This window comes from Denticeps clupeoides, chromosome 2, assembly GCF_900700375.1.
Source record: "Denticeps clupeoides chromosome 2, fDenClu1.1, whole genome shotgun sequence".
Taxonomy (NCBI): Eukaryota; Metazoa; Chordata; class Actinopteri; order Clupeiformes; family Denticipitidae; genus Denticeps; species Denticeps clupeoides.
Window position 1 is genome coordinate 16580200 of NC_041708.1, and position 15275 is coordinate 16595474.

General features: G+C 42.3%; 1 protein-coding gene across 4 annotated transcripts in view; it reads left to right on the plus strand.

Annotated features, from left to right (window-relative positions):
* bsnb (bassoon (presynaptic cytomatrix protein) b) overlaps positions 1–15275 on the plus strand; it is a 62964-nt gene that overhangs the window by 14525 nt on the left and 33164 nt on the right. For all 4 annotated transcript variants that reach the window (XM_028964947.1, XM_028964948.1, XM_028964949.1 and 1 more), the window contains exon 3: positions 3034–3711. In XM_028964947.1, the coding sequence (XP_028820780.1) occupies positions 3034–3711 (678 nt within the window). The remainder of the gene's footprint in view (positions 1–3033; positions 3712–15275) is intronic.

Sequence of the window (15275 nt, forward strand, 5' to 3'; positions counted from 1 at the left end):
TGCATGATTTGGCCACATTTGGCATCTTAATTTACCAGTGAAGCATTCTCCTGGAAGGAGACGGTTTCTGGATGTCAGTAGGCTGGATACTCGGCTCTGTCTCTCACTTTCATTTCATCTCATCTCACAGATCAATCAGACGACAGTAGGAAGTAAGCGCAGAACCATCTGGGCTGCCCACACAACTTACAGCAGGAATTTGTTTTGTCTGCTCTTCAATTTAATTTTTTTGAAAAGCCTGTAAGATGCCTGAGTCGCAGTAGATTTGTTCAGAGAACAATATTCAGAAATCTGACGTACAAGTCTACATTTGTTCTAGTGTTGTTTTCGTCAACAAAATAACTGTATACCGATGTCTACAGTAACGTATTGATGTTAAATCATTAGAGACGTTTGATGCTAGTCTAATTTTTTGTTGATAATCGGTGCTTTGCATAATAAAAATAATCTGCAGCTGAGCTGACATCTTCTGCCTGAACTATGGCAGAAGTGCTCGCTAATGAGAAGAGCGAGGGGTGTGTGGATGTGTTGAGTGCTGAGCTACAACAGTACAGAACTAGAAAAAAGGATCTTTTGATGTTACATGGCCCAGTTTTCTGGAGAGCCGATAAACTGGCTGCGTTCAGAATCGTCCTGCCTGTCTCCCTGCTGTCGCTCCCTCACTCTCATCTGCTCCTGGCTGCCTGCCTCGGTGTTGAAGATCTGCCTCCTTTGGTTGTCTTTCTGTCTCACTAGGCTTGCCTGTCTTTGCTGGGATGATTAGCATTTCAGTACTGCCTCTAGGGGTTGCAAAGTCTGTGACGTCACCCCCCCCCCCCCTCCCCACCCGGTGACTTCTAAGACACTAAAATAGATGTCCGATTTGATTTATGAGTGGATGCCTACACGGGGTGGATACTTGAAAAGGCGCTGTTGTTCATGGAAAGAGGTTTCAGCCTTTTTCTTCCTGGATAGGGTGACCTTAATATCTCTGGTGGTGTAAAGGTTCAGATTTACAGAGAGGTCCAGATATGCCACTCCCCCCATAAACACCCGCAAGGTACTCCCATTATAGAACAGTGAGATAAATAGGCAAGACAGTAAATATAAGCAAATGAAAATAAATAGTAAAGATTACCAGAACATTGATATCAAAACTCCTCTGATGGATTTTCCATTTTCTTCGGACTGGAGACTGACAGGTGTTGACTGACTGACTGACAGGACTGTTCTGAACACTGTGCCATTCCATCGATGATGGATTGAAATGCCAATATGAAAATAGTAATTAGCAGATAAAGCAGTAAACACACAGGATGAAGGTACAGAACACACGATCAATGAACTATATTAGTATTAGTGCTATATTAGTAGCCACTAAGGTCCTTGTGTCCAGACCTGGCTCTTGCTATGTTGCAACATTTTGCAAACATATGCTAATTGTGGATATGATTCTGCTCAAACATGCAGAACTTCAGTCCAGAGTCCATGTAGGGCTGGTGGGGAACTTGGCTCTGGTGTAAGAGGAACCCTGGTTCTATGTGAAGCATTTTTCACTTTTTGTCTTGCCAGTTGATGCCATCATTTTGAGGCAATAATGTCTCTTGATGTGTTGCGGCAGCATAATGAAAAACAATGACATTATCTTCACTATAGAAATGAGAAACTCAAAGGACTTCTTTGAGAGGCAATTACTGTGACAGCCATTAAGTGGAACAGTTTGCGTGGATGTAATGGTTCCTTCAAATGAGTTGAGGGCCGTATCATTAGACAGTGTGAAGCTGTGGCGCTGCTGTGTGAAAAATCAATCTCTCCCCTGTACATTGCCAAAAGAGGGCAGACTGCATCAGAGGACATACACACCGTGTGTGTGTGTGTGCCCTCAAGCCTCTGACCACCCACTCGTGTGATTACAATCTTTATACAAGAAACAAGGTCTGTGGCACTTTAGGGAACTGGCAGCTGTCAGATCACCAGGATTCCAATTATCACAGGCGTCAAGGCTGACCACACAACCTCCCTCTCACCTCAAGCAGCATGGGAAGGGGCCATGCCGGCCCTTCTCCTCTGCAGATTACATCGCGAGTAATCTGCCATGTTCTCTATCACTTTTACAGTCATATTCAGATGAGATTTCATTCTGTCATGGTCCACATTTTGAAGCTATTTTGCTTTTGTGTGTGTGTGTGTGTGTGTGTGTGTGTTTTTAAGACTGTTTCATTTCCTCAATTAGGAGACCTATTTTGAAATTACATAATGCCTCTGATGAAGGCTGAAAACAGTGGTATATTCGGCTGGTTAGGTGAGGGTGACAAGAGCACAGATTGTTCAGGTGAATGTGCTACTGCGTTCTCCACAGGGAGCTGCATCGTGGATGGAAAACAAGCCAACAGCATCACGGCTAGGAATAGTCAGTCGGCTGTCATGTTGCAGCATTTCAATCAACCCTGTCACTATGTCGCATTGGAGTTATCCGTCATTCTGATATCCATGTCGCTGGAGGTCACTGTTCTTTAGGTTGTAGTAGCTGCTCCATAAAGCAAGCACGTCATGAGACCACACCCCGGGTTTTACTAACGATTAGCTAATCAACAACAGCAATTGCAGACGTCTTGAAAAAAGAGCCAACACTGCAAATATTGTCTTTTTGCATAAACTTGATATAATTGTCAATAAAACTTCAATACACCATAGAAACTGACAAAAAGATCTAAAAACACTGAAGCAGGAAACTTTGTGAGAACCAGTATTTGTGTCATTCTCTAAACTTTTGGCCACAACTGTTGACTAACTTTAGAATGTCCACCTGTTATATAAAATAAAAATTCACTCACTTTCCATAACCCCTTAGTCATGTTAGTCAGGGTCACAAACCCACTGCAGTAATGTAAAAATATCACTCGCACTCACTATCCATAACCACTTAATCCTAATCAGGGCTGCATGATTCATAACCAGAACACTGAACTGAACTGTGAATTGAACTAGTGTTTAGAATGAGAATGTATGACTGTATCTGAGGTATTATTGATCTCTGTATTGTATTTGCTATAGGTTCAGGAGTGGCTGTGTCTGAACTGCCAGATGCAGAGGGCCCTGGGGATGGACATGACAACACTGCAGTCCAAGAGCCAGCAGCAGATCCATTCTCCATCCCACCAGGCCAAACCAGATCCCCAGACCGAGGCCCCAGCCCCATCTCAACATGAGGCCAAGCTGCTCCCCGAACCAAGCAAACCAACTGGACCACCCCAACAGGCTACTGGACCACATATGGCAAAGCCAGCAGGCAAGCTACCTGCTCCAGGAGCGGTTCCTCTCCCAGGTATGGCCAAAGCACCTTCTCAGCCAGACCTCTCCCGCTCAGGTCCTACAGCCACCCAGACAGCTCACGCTCAGCAGGACCAGACACGAAGCGCTGGGAGCTCACCTTCCCGTCAACCTCCTCCATCTGACCAGCCATTTGGGAAGCTATTTGGCTTTGGTGCATCTCTACTGAACCAGGCCAGCAGCCTCATGTCAGTGGACCCTGTGCAGGCCCAGCAACAACCACCTGCCAAGGCCTCCTCAAAGCCAGCAGGCCCATCCAAACCCAAGACTTCCTGCCCACTCTGTAAGACTGAACTTAATGTGGGGAGCACAGCTGAACCCCCCAACTACAATGTCTGCACCCAGTGCCATGTCCAAGTATGCAACCTTTGTGGATTCAATCCTGCACCTCACCTGCTGGAGGTAAGACATTCATATGTGTACATAGCCTGAGATCTAGAAATGTGCCAGCATTAGCAAATCATTTGCGATCTGAAGCCTTGGCACAAAAATTTAGATGTACAGTATTTGAAGGAGAAATATGAACATATCTGCTGTATGGCTCTGGCTGGAACAGGGCTTTGCATGAACAATGTGATGTTTCCCTCCAGTGGAATTAATGCTGTTTCTTTGGTTCTGGTTCTGCGCCTTCAGAGTTAGCTGGATAACTTTCTATGCCAACTTGGCCCCAGGTTGGATTATGTCTTGTCATACCATCCCACCTCAGCTGCAGCAGTAAGGAAGGGTGTGTGTCTGCCTGAAGGTGCTGGTGGGCAGGCCAGGTTGTTTAGGTGTTTGATGCACTCCCAGGGTCATCATGGCAAGCTCCCTGATGTGTTGTTGGTGGTGAGGGACTAATACAATCTGTAATCTGTAGATGTCCTGCTCCAAGGTGTGCCGTTCTGTCTGTGCGCCATCTGAAGTTCCCCGGTGATTAAGTAGGTGGGAGACTGGCCCCCTGGCCTGTGTCGTACTGGCGTAATTGATAGGTCAGTAGAAACAGTCCTCACTCCGTTACCCTTCGCTCCCTTGCAGCTGACAGAAGGAGAATTAAAGTGCGGGGGAAAGTGTCTCATTAAGACCATCGACAGACGGCCAATTGCCGAGTTTAATTATGCAAATCGTGCCCGATTGAATGATGAGTGTAATAACAAGCTTTCAGCCTGGATCAAGCTCCTTCTTACTTCCTACACCCCCAACTTTTTAACAGGAGAAGTATGTCTTTCTCAACACTTCCCCGTCATGGGCACTGTGCTGGAGATGTAGAGATCACTATGGAAACAGACTGATATCATCTGTCAGCCTTCAGCTTCTTCATTACTGCATGAAGTCAGGGGTTTTACTCTGGTGTTGGAAGTGCTGCAGTAACTTCCTGTGCTCTTTCTCTCTCTTTATGTGTGTGTTGGGTTTGTATGCGGTGCTGAGGCCCCGACTGTCTCTCTCAGCCCTGTCATTACAATGCACAACGAAACCCCCTGCATGTTTTGCAATGGGACGGGGGCTTTTATATCCGTCACTCTCCTGTCTCCTGTCTTAACCTCACCAACCATCTCTGTCTGACTCTCTCTCTCTCTCTCTCTCTCATCTCTGCAAACAGAGCTTGTCTAATTGGTTTCAGTTTGAAACACTGGGCAGTGGTACTTGACCTCACTTTAATTGGACACTTTGGTGTGATTAGTTTCATCTTTGTCCAACATAGACAAACAGCTAGCAATTGACCTTGGCTCATGACCTTCTTCCAGAGCGGAGATGAAGGGACCACTCACACATGCTGTATGTTTACATGACATTAACAGAAATCAAATTAGTGAGACTCTGCTTTGAAAATGCATGTGAACATTTTTTTTACTGAAATCGTAAAAAAAAAATGATCTAAGTCAGCTAAGCACCCAGGTGATGTTATTGGTAGTGGAGCTACTCCTGCAGGTTCCACAGGACTGAAAGAAGACTGCAAATTTTGCACCTGTCGTAGCGGAATCAGAATTATTTAATAAAAGGACGTGAATGAATACCAGGACAAGGACACGAGTCAGTTGTGAAAATATGCTAGAAACTAAGAATGCATTTAAAATGTTAATAATAATTGTTTATTATTAACAACTTGCAAAATGCAAGACTAAATTACATTACTATGAGGTGTTACTACTCTGGCTTCAAACTGTAAGATGGGACATTCTGCAGGACCACGATACTTCTGCAGCTTTTGTCATGTGGAGAGGCCAACACCTCTTTGTTCTCCATGTCTTTGTCAAACGGCATTACAGCATTTAGCAGCCTTCCCCTGACCAAAAGGTGCGAAGCGTCAGCCATTTGCTTCAGGATAGCTTGCTCCCTTTGGCTTCCTCAGACGGGAGACACCGGGGGCGTGACGACAGAAACAACAAATTCTGATTGGTTTGTGACAACTTCCTGGGTGTCCAATGTATAAAGGAATGTTGACGTGTGGTCGTTGGACTTCCATCTTCTTTTCCGTCGGGAACTGGGCCTTCCAGCTCCCGAGTCTTTTCTATTTACCTATTTTTCTCATGGCTTTTCTCTCTCGTTCGCTACCTCTTCTCTTAATGGATACTGATATAAATGAGCTCGGAAGAAAGACATTCCATACATTTTATTGTATGGAATTTTTTTATAACAAGGTTTTAATTTAACCTTGTTATAAGCAGTTAAATTTAGGTTGAATTGCACTGGAATAAACAGCTCTGAATGAGAAACTGAAATATTTATACATGTTTGCATAAATATTTATTTTGTGTGACTAAGAACAATTAATTCCCCATTTATTTCAGAACAAGCCACGTGGAAGGCTATGGCATAGACATGCCGACAAGTAAAGCAAAATATTCAAATGCAGAGCACATGACACTATGACAAAATAATAACTTTCACTTGACTTTCACTACTGTATATGCTTTACACCTTGATGAAGGAAGTAATCTTCTCATAGTTATGGCTACGAATGAAAGTACGAGACAATGAGTCCAGCCCTGACGCAATTTCACTGAGAGAGCTTGTGATGAAATGCTTTGTAGAACTACATGGCCTTACATTTTTTTTAGGTGATTCTGGAACCTACCAGGTACTCAACAGATACAACAGGAGTTCTTGTTTCTCCAAAAAAAAATGTCCCTTCCAGACATGGCTGTTTCTCTTTGTGAAGGTTGACAGGCAGTACACTTGAGGCTTGTCTTTCTCACAAATGGTTTGGTCCAGGTAGAGGAGCTTAAAAGAAGGGCCTGGGGAGGAGAACAAGCAAAATCAAACAAACCAATACGTGCCCATGACACTGCACGTATCACTGCCAGTAATTTCTTGATCAAAACAAAAATCGTCCAAACTATCAAGCACCTTGAGTCTTGAGCTTTTGCACCTCCATCGTGGAGCTGTACTTCCAAAAACTATTTTATTGTTGGAGTGAATACCAGATTTTTTTCAGATAAGACATTTAGTCTGCCAACCAATGAGTACGAATAGGCAAGGCGTCATCCCTCCATTTGATCAAAATGCCATGTCGAGCAAGAAGGGAAGCAAAGGCCAAGGCTCGTTTCTTACCAGAATTTAAGTGCACCCCCTCTTCAGCAACGCTAAACAAGGCAACCTGAGGACTTTGCTCCAACTCACCCCCAAAATTACTGAAAGTGTGTAAAAGACTCTAGAACTTAAAGCTATGACAGGGCCAAACATAAGGACAAGGGAGACTTCATGGATTCATGGAAGTTTGAGTGCAGAGTTCCAAGTATCATCCAAGACTGAGACACCCAAGTCTTCCTTCTGTGAGACCTTAAGTCTGTTTATGGGTTCAGGCTTCAAACCAGAACCATTTCCACAGCCATTGTATCTGTTTGCAGACTGGGGAACCAGGAGAGGACATAATGTCTTGCTTGTATGAAACTAAAGAAATTGGATTTTGGTAGACTACATTTTACATTGGTATTGCCTATTAGCAAATCTTGAAAAGGCACAATACCTTTCCTTTGCCACTGGAAAAACACTGCATCCTGCACTGAGGGGATAAAAAGGTGATTGTCACCAACTTTTAAAACAAGCGCAGTCTATAGTATCTTTACTCGGTTTAGGTCATGTGGTACTGCGTGTGTTGATAGCATATTCCAGCACCTCCGCAGCAGCATGTCTCCTATGTAAATGTCATGTAAATTACAGGTGAATTACATTATTACAGCTGGTTCTGCCTGAACCATTTCACTCAGGCTCGGGCTTGTGAGAGGAAGAATCACTGTCGTTTATGTCGTTTGAGCTTTCAGGGTTGACATACGTTTTGTTTAACAATTTTCTGCTAAATTAGTAATTGAAAAGTCATGGATAAGTCATGGAAATTCTTTTGTAAAAATGTGTTAGAATCCTGTGCGTTGTATCAGCAGGCTGGTTCCAGTGTTTCTCTTGATTCTGTATGTTTTTGCCAGTCTGAGCTTATAAATTCTGCTCCAAACTGCAGGAATCTATATTTGAGATATTGTGCTATGGAAAAATAAGCCTTCAGATAAAATCTCCATGTGGCAATGACTATAATAACTCTTGAACTTTAATAACTCATATTTGTTTGGGCAGGAATAGAGGGCATTTTTGTGTGTTTGCATATTTCCCTGGAGGGAGAAATGACAGAATAAGACAAGCTGCTTTCCCCTGGAAAGTTGTAAAATGAAGTTTGACTGGATTGGATTATATGGAATTAATTAGCAAATTAATAATTGAAATTAAGATGAGGTTTTTCATGACAGTCAGTGTGGTGCAATGTTAGTTATGCCTTCTCCATTCTTCTCACTAACGGTGCTGTTGTTCTCTTGTAAGTTTTGCCCCTTTATCTGGACACTGGTGGGCATCTTGATTTACATTTCGCTGCCCTTTAAGAGGTCTGCTGCTCTACCAGCTCCTTCGTGTTCTTTAAAACCGTCTGACATTTAGGGAAAATGAAAATGTGTTTTCTACACTTCTGAAAGACGTACAGTAGCTGGTGATGAGCACCATGTCTGTCCACGAGCCTCAAGTCTGGTCATTTCTCCTGTCTCCTGTACTGTGCTCATTTTGGCTATCTGGCCTCAGTTGACCTCACCTCCAGTTTCTTCAATCACATACCAGACCTACACTCAGAAGAACTGTCCAAATGCAAAAGGATTTTTTAAAAATCAAACACTACATTACAGATTATACAGTATAGTACTAATGAAAATAGGGCTGCAACTATTGAATATTTTTGGAACCAAGTATTCTGTATTAATTAATCGATTAATCGGACAAAATCATCCTTTTTATGATTTTTAAATCACACTATCAATAGTGTGTTATGCAGAACATTTATATTATCTAATAAATGTTTTTTTATTAGATCAAAGCTTAAAAAACATTTGGGTTATTGGCTCCAGAACTTTAATCAATCTTTCTGTGAAACATTCATGATGTACATGAAAAAAACTATGAAACATAGGTTAGCATATTTATGCTTAGTTTCATTTTAATTAAAAAAAGGAAAAATGGGGTGTACCCCCTGCTATAGCCCATCTGAGAATAAAGAGGAAAAAACGTATAAAGGTACAAAATAGTAAAAAGAAAATATAAATAAACAATTCCAGTATTACTAATAATCCAACTTAAACAATACAGTTCAGTTTCCAGTTGTATCCAGATGAGGTATGTAGGTGGAATGTTTGTCTTTGTGCAATGTTATGTGCAAAATAGAGAGAGAGAGAGAGAGAGAGAGAGAGAGAGAGAGAGAATTTGAGAGAATGTGTGTGCAATGCATGTGCAATGCATGTGCAAGCCTGTGCCGCTGTGATGTACTGTGGGGAAGAAAAAAAACATTGATTTGTGCAAAAAAATCTATAAACTCGCCCAAAAGTAAATCTATATGCAAATGAATGTGTTGCATTTATTATTACTACCTTATGTATGGGGAAGGTGTGTTTTGAGATGTACCCTAGATGTGCATGTGTGCGTGTGGCGTGCGTGTGTGGTGTATTTCCTCTCTTGCTACTTATCATGCCTCGTCACTATCTACTCATAACACAAATAATTACAAATAATGTACGTTCTAAGAAGCGCTAATGTTAGTTAACAATCATAAAAATACGATACCTTGTAGAAGCTCCGAGTCCGCTTGGAGAAGTGCGGTTTACTTGAGAATATTTTTGGTTAAGGTGCTGTAGCATTGGCGAAGTACTAGTATGGTAAGCCATGTCCGTTTTACAATGTATACACTGCACTACGTTGTCCACCTTAGACAGCGTAAAATGGTCCCACACTTTAGATATTTTATGCCTTTTACACACACTGGAATCTTTATTTTTCGCCAATAAATCTCACCTCCTTAAATCTTTGAAATGCGCTTCAGTTAAAACAGTCCGTGTAGAACAATAACAGTGCTGTGCAGCTCCGTGCTGCGTAGCTCCGCGGAGTGATACAATAATAGATGGACTTTGGTGACAAATTAAACGAAGCCTTGAGGCAAAGAATTTTCCTTAAACATTTTTTGTAATCGAATCATTCGAGTTATTTGAATAATTGTTTCAGCCCTAAATGGAAAGCACAGTTCCTGTGGCTAATTGGGCAAAGTGTCATGTTTTCCAGTTGTACTCTAGTGCTGGAGACAGAAACCATTCGTCAGTTCTTACAGAGGGCAGAGATGCAGATGAGGTGAGAGGTCATCCTGATGGAGAAACACACACACAGTCAACCTCATTTGTCTGGAGTGAGGCATTTCGCTTCCATCTAGGCCTCTCTGTGGCTCCTCTGATTCAGTGTTGCATACTGGCTAATCCCACCTTCAGCCATGCCCTGGACAACGTGTAAATTTTTTTACTCTCACCCTCCAGACTGGTAGTGGTGGTGACTCATGTCTTTTTTTGTTTTTGGTGAAGAAGCCCAGCTGTGACAGAGAGAGAAACAGGCCACCAATGCAGAGAGAAAATGTGCAGAAAAAACTTAATCAATAATTCAGCAAGAGAGAATATTATAAATAGTTCATGTGGGACAGGCAAAGTACTGCATATCTTCCCAGGTGTCAGACAAGGTTGGTGTGTGTGTGTGTATGTGTGTGTGTGTGTGTGTGTGTGTGTGTGTGTGTGTGTGTGTGTGTGTGTGTGATATGGGCATATGGGATTTCACCATTGTCAGGGATTTTTATTTAAGACACATAGCCAGCACATACTCAATGGACGTGCCATTTTTAAAGTGCACATTACAAGTCCTTAGGGGATTGGTTCAACTTGGACATGTGATATACTTAAGCCAATAATACAGCAGAGGCCTTCTGTGCAGCGTCAGTGCACTACAGTCTGTAATTACAATATTATGCTACAGGGACTGAGGAAATGTTTCAGCTATATTTTTAGGATATTTGCTTGTTTTTGATGGACAGATGAGTCAGATGCATGGCTCACTCGCTTTTTTGTTCCTGCATCAACTATTGCTGCCCTTTATCCTCTTTAGAATGCAATCTTTTGTCAAACGTTGAACAATCCAGTGACTCTGAAAAGATTACTGTCATCTTTGATAATTAAAATGGCTGTCAGGGTCCTGCTGTTTATGTGACTCAAAACCAAGAGTAGCTGGCATAGTAGGTAGTAGTCTATCAAGTGTGTGTGTGTGTGTGTGTTGAGTTTGGGATTACAGCATTCCTGTCCAGTAGATTGATCTGTCCAGGGATTAAATGTGCTGTTGCCATCAGCAGACCACCTTTATTTAGGCCACACATACCAATAGGCACCCACATGAACACAAAGTGGCAACATATTCTGCCCTAACAAGAAAGGCTACTATTTGGATTTAAATGAACAATTAGACAGAAATGTTTGATTGTCAGGGATTTTTATTATCTTCAACACATCGCTCGGCCGTGGTACCTACCTGCCTCAAAACCACCCAGATCATCCCAGTGCCAAAGAAGTCAACTGTGTCCTGCCTCAATGACTGCGGGCCCATAGCACTCACACTCATCACTATGAAGTGCTTTGAGAGGCTGGTTCTGAGGCACATGAAGATCCAACTTCCACAGAATCTGGACCCACTTCAGTTCGGCCAAACCGCTCCACAGACGATGCAATCTCGTCTGCCCTCAACACAACCCTCTCCCACCTCGACAAAAAAATGCCAGAATGCTGTTTAATGACTTCAGCTCAGTATTCAATACTCTCAACCCTCAGAAGCTTGTAATGAAGTTCTACCTGCTGGGAAAAAGCTCTCCACTCTGCAGCTGGATCTTGGACTTTCTAACAGACAGGCCTCAGTCTGTCTATAGGAAATAACACCTCCAAGGTCCTCAGACTGAGCACAGGTTCCCCACAGGGATGCAAGCTCAGCCCACTGCTGTTCACTCTGCTGACACACGACTGTGCTGCACAGTACAGTTCAAACCACAGCATCATGTTCGCAGATGACACAACAGTAGTGGTGCTCATCACCAACAACGATGAGTCTGCTTACAGAGAGGTTGTTGCTCTGGCACCAATGTCACCAAGACCAAATAGATGGTTGTCAACGTCATGAAGAAACCGACTGTCCCCACCCCACTGCACATTGATGGATCTGCTGTTGAGATCGACCTCTCCTGGAACTTCAACACCACCTCCACCACCACCAAGAAGGCTTCCTCAGGATGGCTAACCTCCCTCCTCCAATCCTTACATCATTCTATCGAGGGACCATTGAGATTGTTCTCTGCTACTACATCACTGTCTGGTATGGGAACTGCACTGCTACTGAGCACAAGGCCCTGCAGCGGATAGTGAAGACAACAGAATGCATCATCGGGGTTCCACTTCCACCCATCTCCCAGCTCTACAACACCTATTCTCGTAGAGCTGTTCTCCCTCCTACGATCCGCAGCATCAGAACTGTAACTGCCAGACACTTCAATAGCTTCTTCCCACAAGCACTCAGAGCTCTCAATGCACTGCCATCACCAGAACACTGTTAAACTCAACAACAACACACTTCCAGCCTTATGCACCTGATCTTTGCAACTCTCAACTCATTTTGCACATCCCTGCACATCTTGCACAGGCTTGTCTTGTCTTGTGTGTCCTGTCTGAAATATCCAACTTATCCACTCACAAGCATCCTAGAGTCCAGTTATGTCCTGTTCGATCTGTTCATTGTACAGAAAAGTTTTACTTTTCTCTTATAGAGATACTGTACAGTATTTAGGTTTTAGTTGAGTGTAGTTTAGTTTAGTGTGTATATACATATATATTTTCTTTTATGATTGTGCTATGGGGGGGTCTGTGTGAAACATTATTTCAATACACAGTATACTGTGTATACTATGGTGCTGACAATAAACCCTCTGTTGGTCCAGCAGTGGGGTGTCAGTTGGCTCAACTTCACCAAGCTAAGCTATTCTCTGAGTCGTGTTGGCCTTTCCGGGTTGAATGTGCTTGTCACAGACCAATCTACTTCACCACTTTTCTCTACTCTGGCTTCGTGCCACCCTAGCACACTGTGCTTTAATAGAACGTAAAACCCCAGAATGTGTTTCAGGTACAGCTGCCCGGCATTCACAGGTTATAACTTAAAAATGCCCTCTTGTTCATCTTTTACATTTACAGCATTTATAATAATATAAATTTATCCAGAGCGACTTACAATCAGTAGTTACAGGGACAGCCCCTCTGCTCAGGGACACAATGGTAGTAAGTGAGATTTGAACCTTGGTCTTTTGGTTCATAGGCGAGTGTGTTACCCACTAGGCTACTACCACCCATCTCCACAACTGGGTTCACCGCCTTTTCCGCCATGCATCCCTGACAATTAACCCAACTTCCAACCTGACCTATAACTCAAAACACCTAATATATACAGCAATGGCAGATAGCACGTTCATGGCTCTGCTGCAACTACAAGAAATCCTATCTACGGTGTACATTTCTAATGAAAAGTCAAGGATGTGTTCTGGCAGTTTAACACACCATTGAGGAGAACAGGACGTGAAACAAGATGTTGGAGATGGGTCTGGGGGTACAGAGAGCCCAGAAGGAAGGTTGTTTCTGATGATGCAGGGAGGAGTAGAAGGTGGCACAGCTTGTTCTTCAGCATGAAAAACAGGGACTGAGCTTGTATGCACACATTCACAGTGGGCCGTGTTTGTGAGGCGAGGGTAGAGATGCTGTGTATGCCTTTGGCACTGGAGAAATGCTGCACCTCGGGAGGCCAGAGAGGAGCCAGATGGACGCGCTGTGTTCAGCGGAGGTGTGAGGACTCTCACGCAGCCCCCACACTCAGCCACATTTATCACTACATTGCCTCTTCATCTCAAAGATTCACAACGCTTGGGCAGGCGTAGTCAACGAAAGGGTTCAGCATTTACCAAAAATGCAATACAACCCTCACTCATACAAGAAACTGTTGTAAAAAGCATAGAAAAGGGAGAACTCCAACTCAGTGGATGAAGGGAAGGACAGCGGAGAGTTGCATTGACCTTGTTTACCTGACTCCATTCATTATGAGCAATGTATTTAAACTCATCTGAATTTAACCTGGACATACAGAGGCATGAGACGATAGAAGTTACAGGAATGAACAGTTTCTCATTTATTAACACAGGTAGTTAAATATTGTATTAATATAATATAATATAAATATGTAAATATTGTATTAAAAATTATTAATGTTATACAAAAGCCCAAATTAAAAGGGTCTTCATCAAAGTCATGGTCCTGGATTTCCATCTTACAATGTTTTGTTCATACCATACGTCTTATTCACGTCAGAGTTTAGCCCTCCATTCCTGTAGTTATGGTGCACTGTGATGGCATCTTTCAGGCCCAGCTCCTCAGACGACCTCAGTGTAGGAAATTCAATGGACCCAATGTTTGATTCGAGACATTACAAAAGAGCAGAGAGGGTGAACTGCATATTCTGACATGGGAAGGTAGGATCATAAAACAGGATTTGCTGCTGTGGGCAGGTTGCACAGTCTCCAGTTTCCCCCTGCTTTCCCTTGCATTCCATTATTAACTTTTTGGGTTAAGTAAAAGAAATGCAGAAAAAAAAGTTACTATTAGCATACCAATAAGTTTTAAAATGTAAATATATGTCATGATCCAGACTTTTTCCAGAACTCCAGACTGGGACTTTGTGTTTCTTCTGTCTTTTGTTCCTGATCATCCTGATTGTTTCCAGCTGTTTATGATTATAAATGTATCTTAGCTGTGTCCTGTCTTTCCTCTGTCATTTGTCTTTTACATATAATCCCAATGACATGTCTGTGTGCAGGTTACATACCCTGTTTTTCTTTATTAAATCCCAGTGTATGTGAGTCATGCATCTGTGTCCTTCTTCCCTGCCATACTTTCCTGACAATATATTAGGGGTCGTACCTCACAATGCGATGCTATCGTGATACATGGGTCACAATACGATAATATCACAATATTGAAATACTGCAATATATTGGGATATATTCACTCAAAATGTAAAAGAGAGCTGAAATGCAAGATGTGTACAATCTGAATGGATTAATACATTAATAATTGAGTCAAAACCTAACTCAGAACTGAATTTTAACTTTATTGTCTTCACACACTGAAGTAGTGGACACCAAAAACGTTAAGATCAAATGCCTAAGATTGAAAATAAGAAAGTGCTCAGTCAGTTATCTAAGTTATCAGTTATCTGATAAATGTAAACATCCAAAGTGCATATGCACGCAGACAGTGAACACTGTTCAAAAAAAATAAAAAATTAAAAAAGACAGTCCGAATAGTGTTAATAAATTTAACTCAAACCTTATTTTCACGTGTCTACTATACTTTAAACGTCACCTGCTGATTTTGTAAGGTTTTATATAAGTCTTGGTGGTCCCCTAATACTGTATCTGAAGTCTCTTTCAGCCTTTTTATTTAATTACATTTAATTATTTAATTTGATTTAATTACATTGAATTACTTTGAGATTTCCCCAGGATGTGCCATTTCTGTGTCTGTAGCTTTAAATGATAACGAGGAGGAGAGAGGCGAGGCAAGGATGAGAAAGGTGGAGCC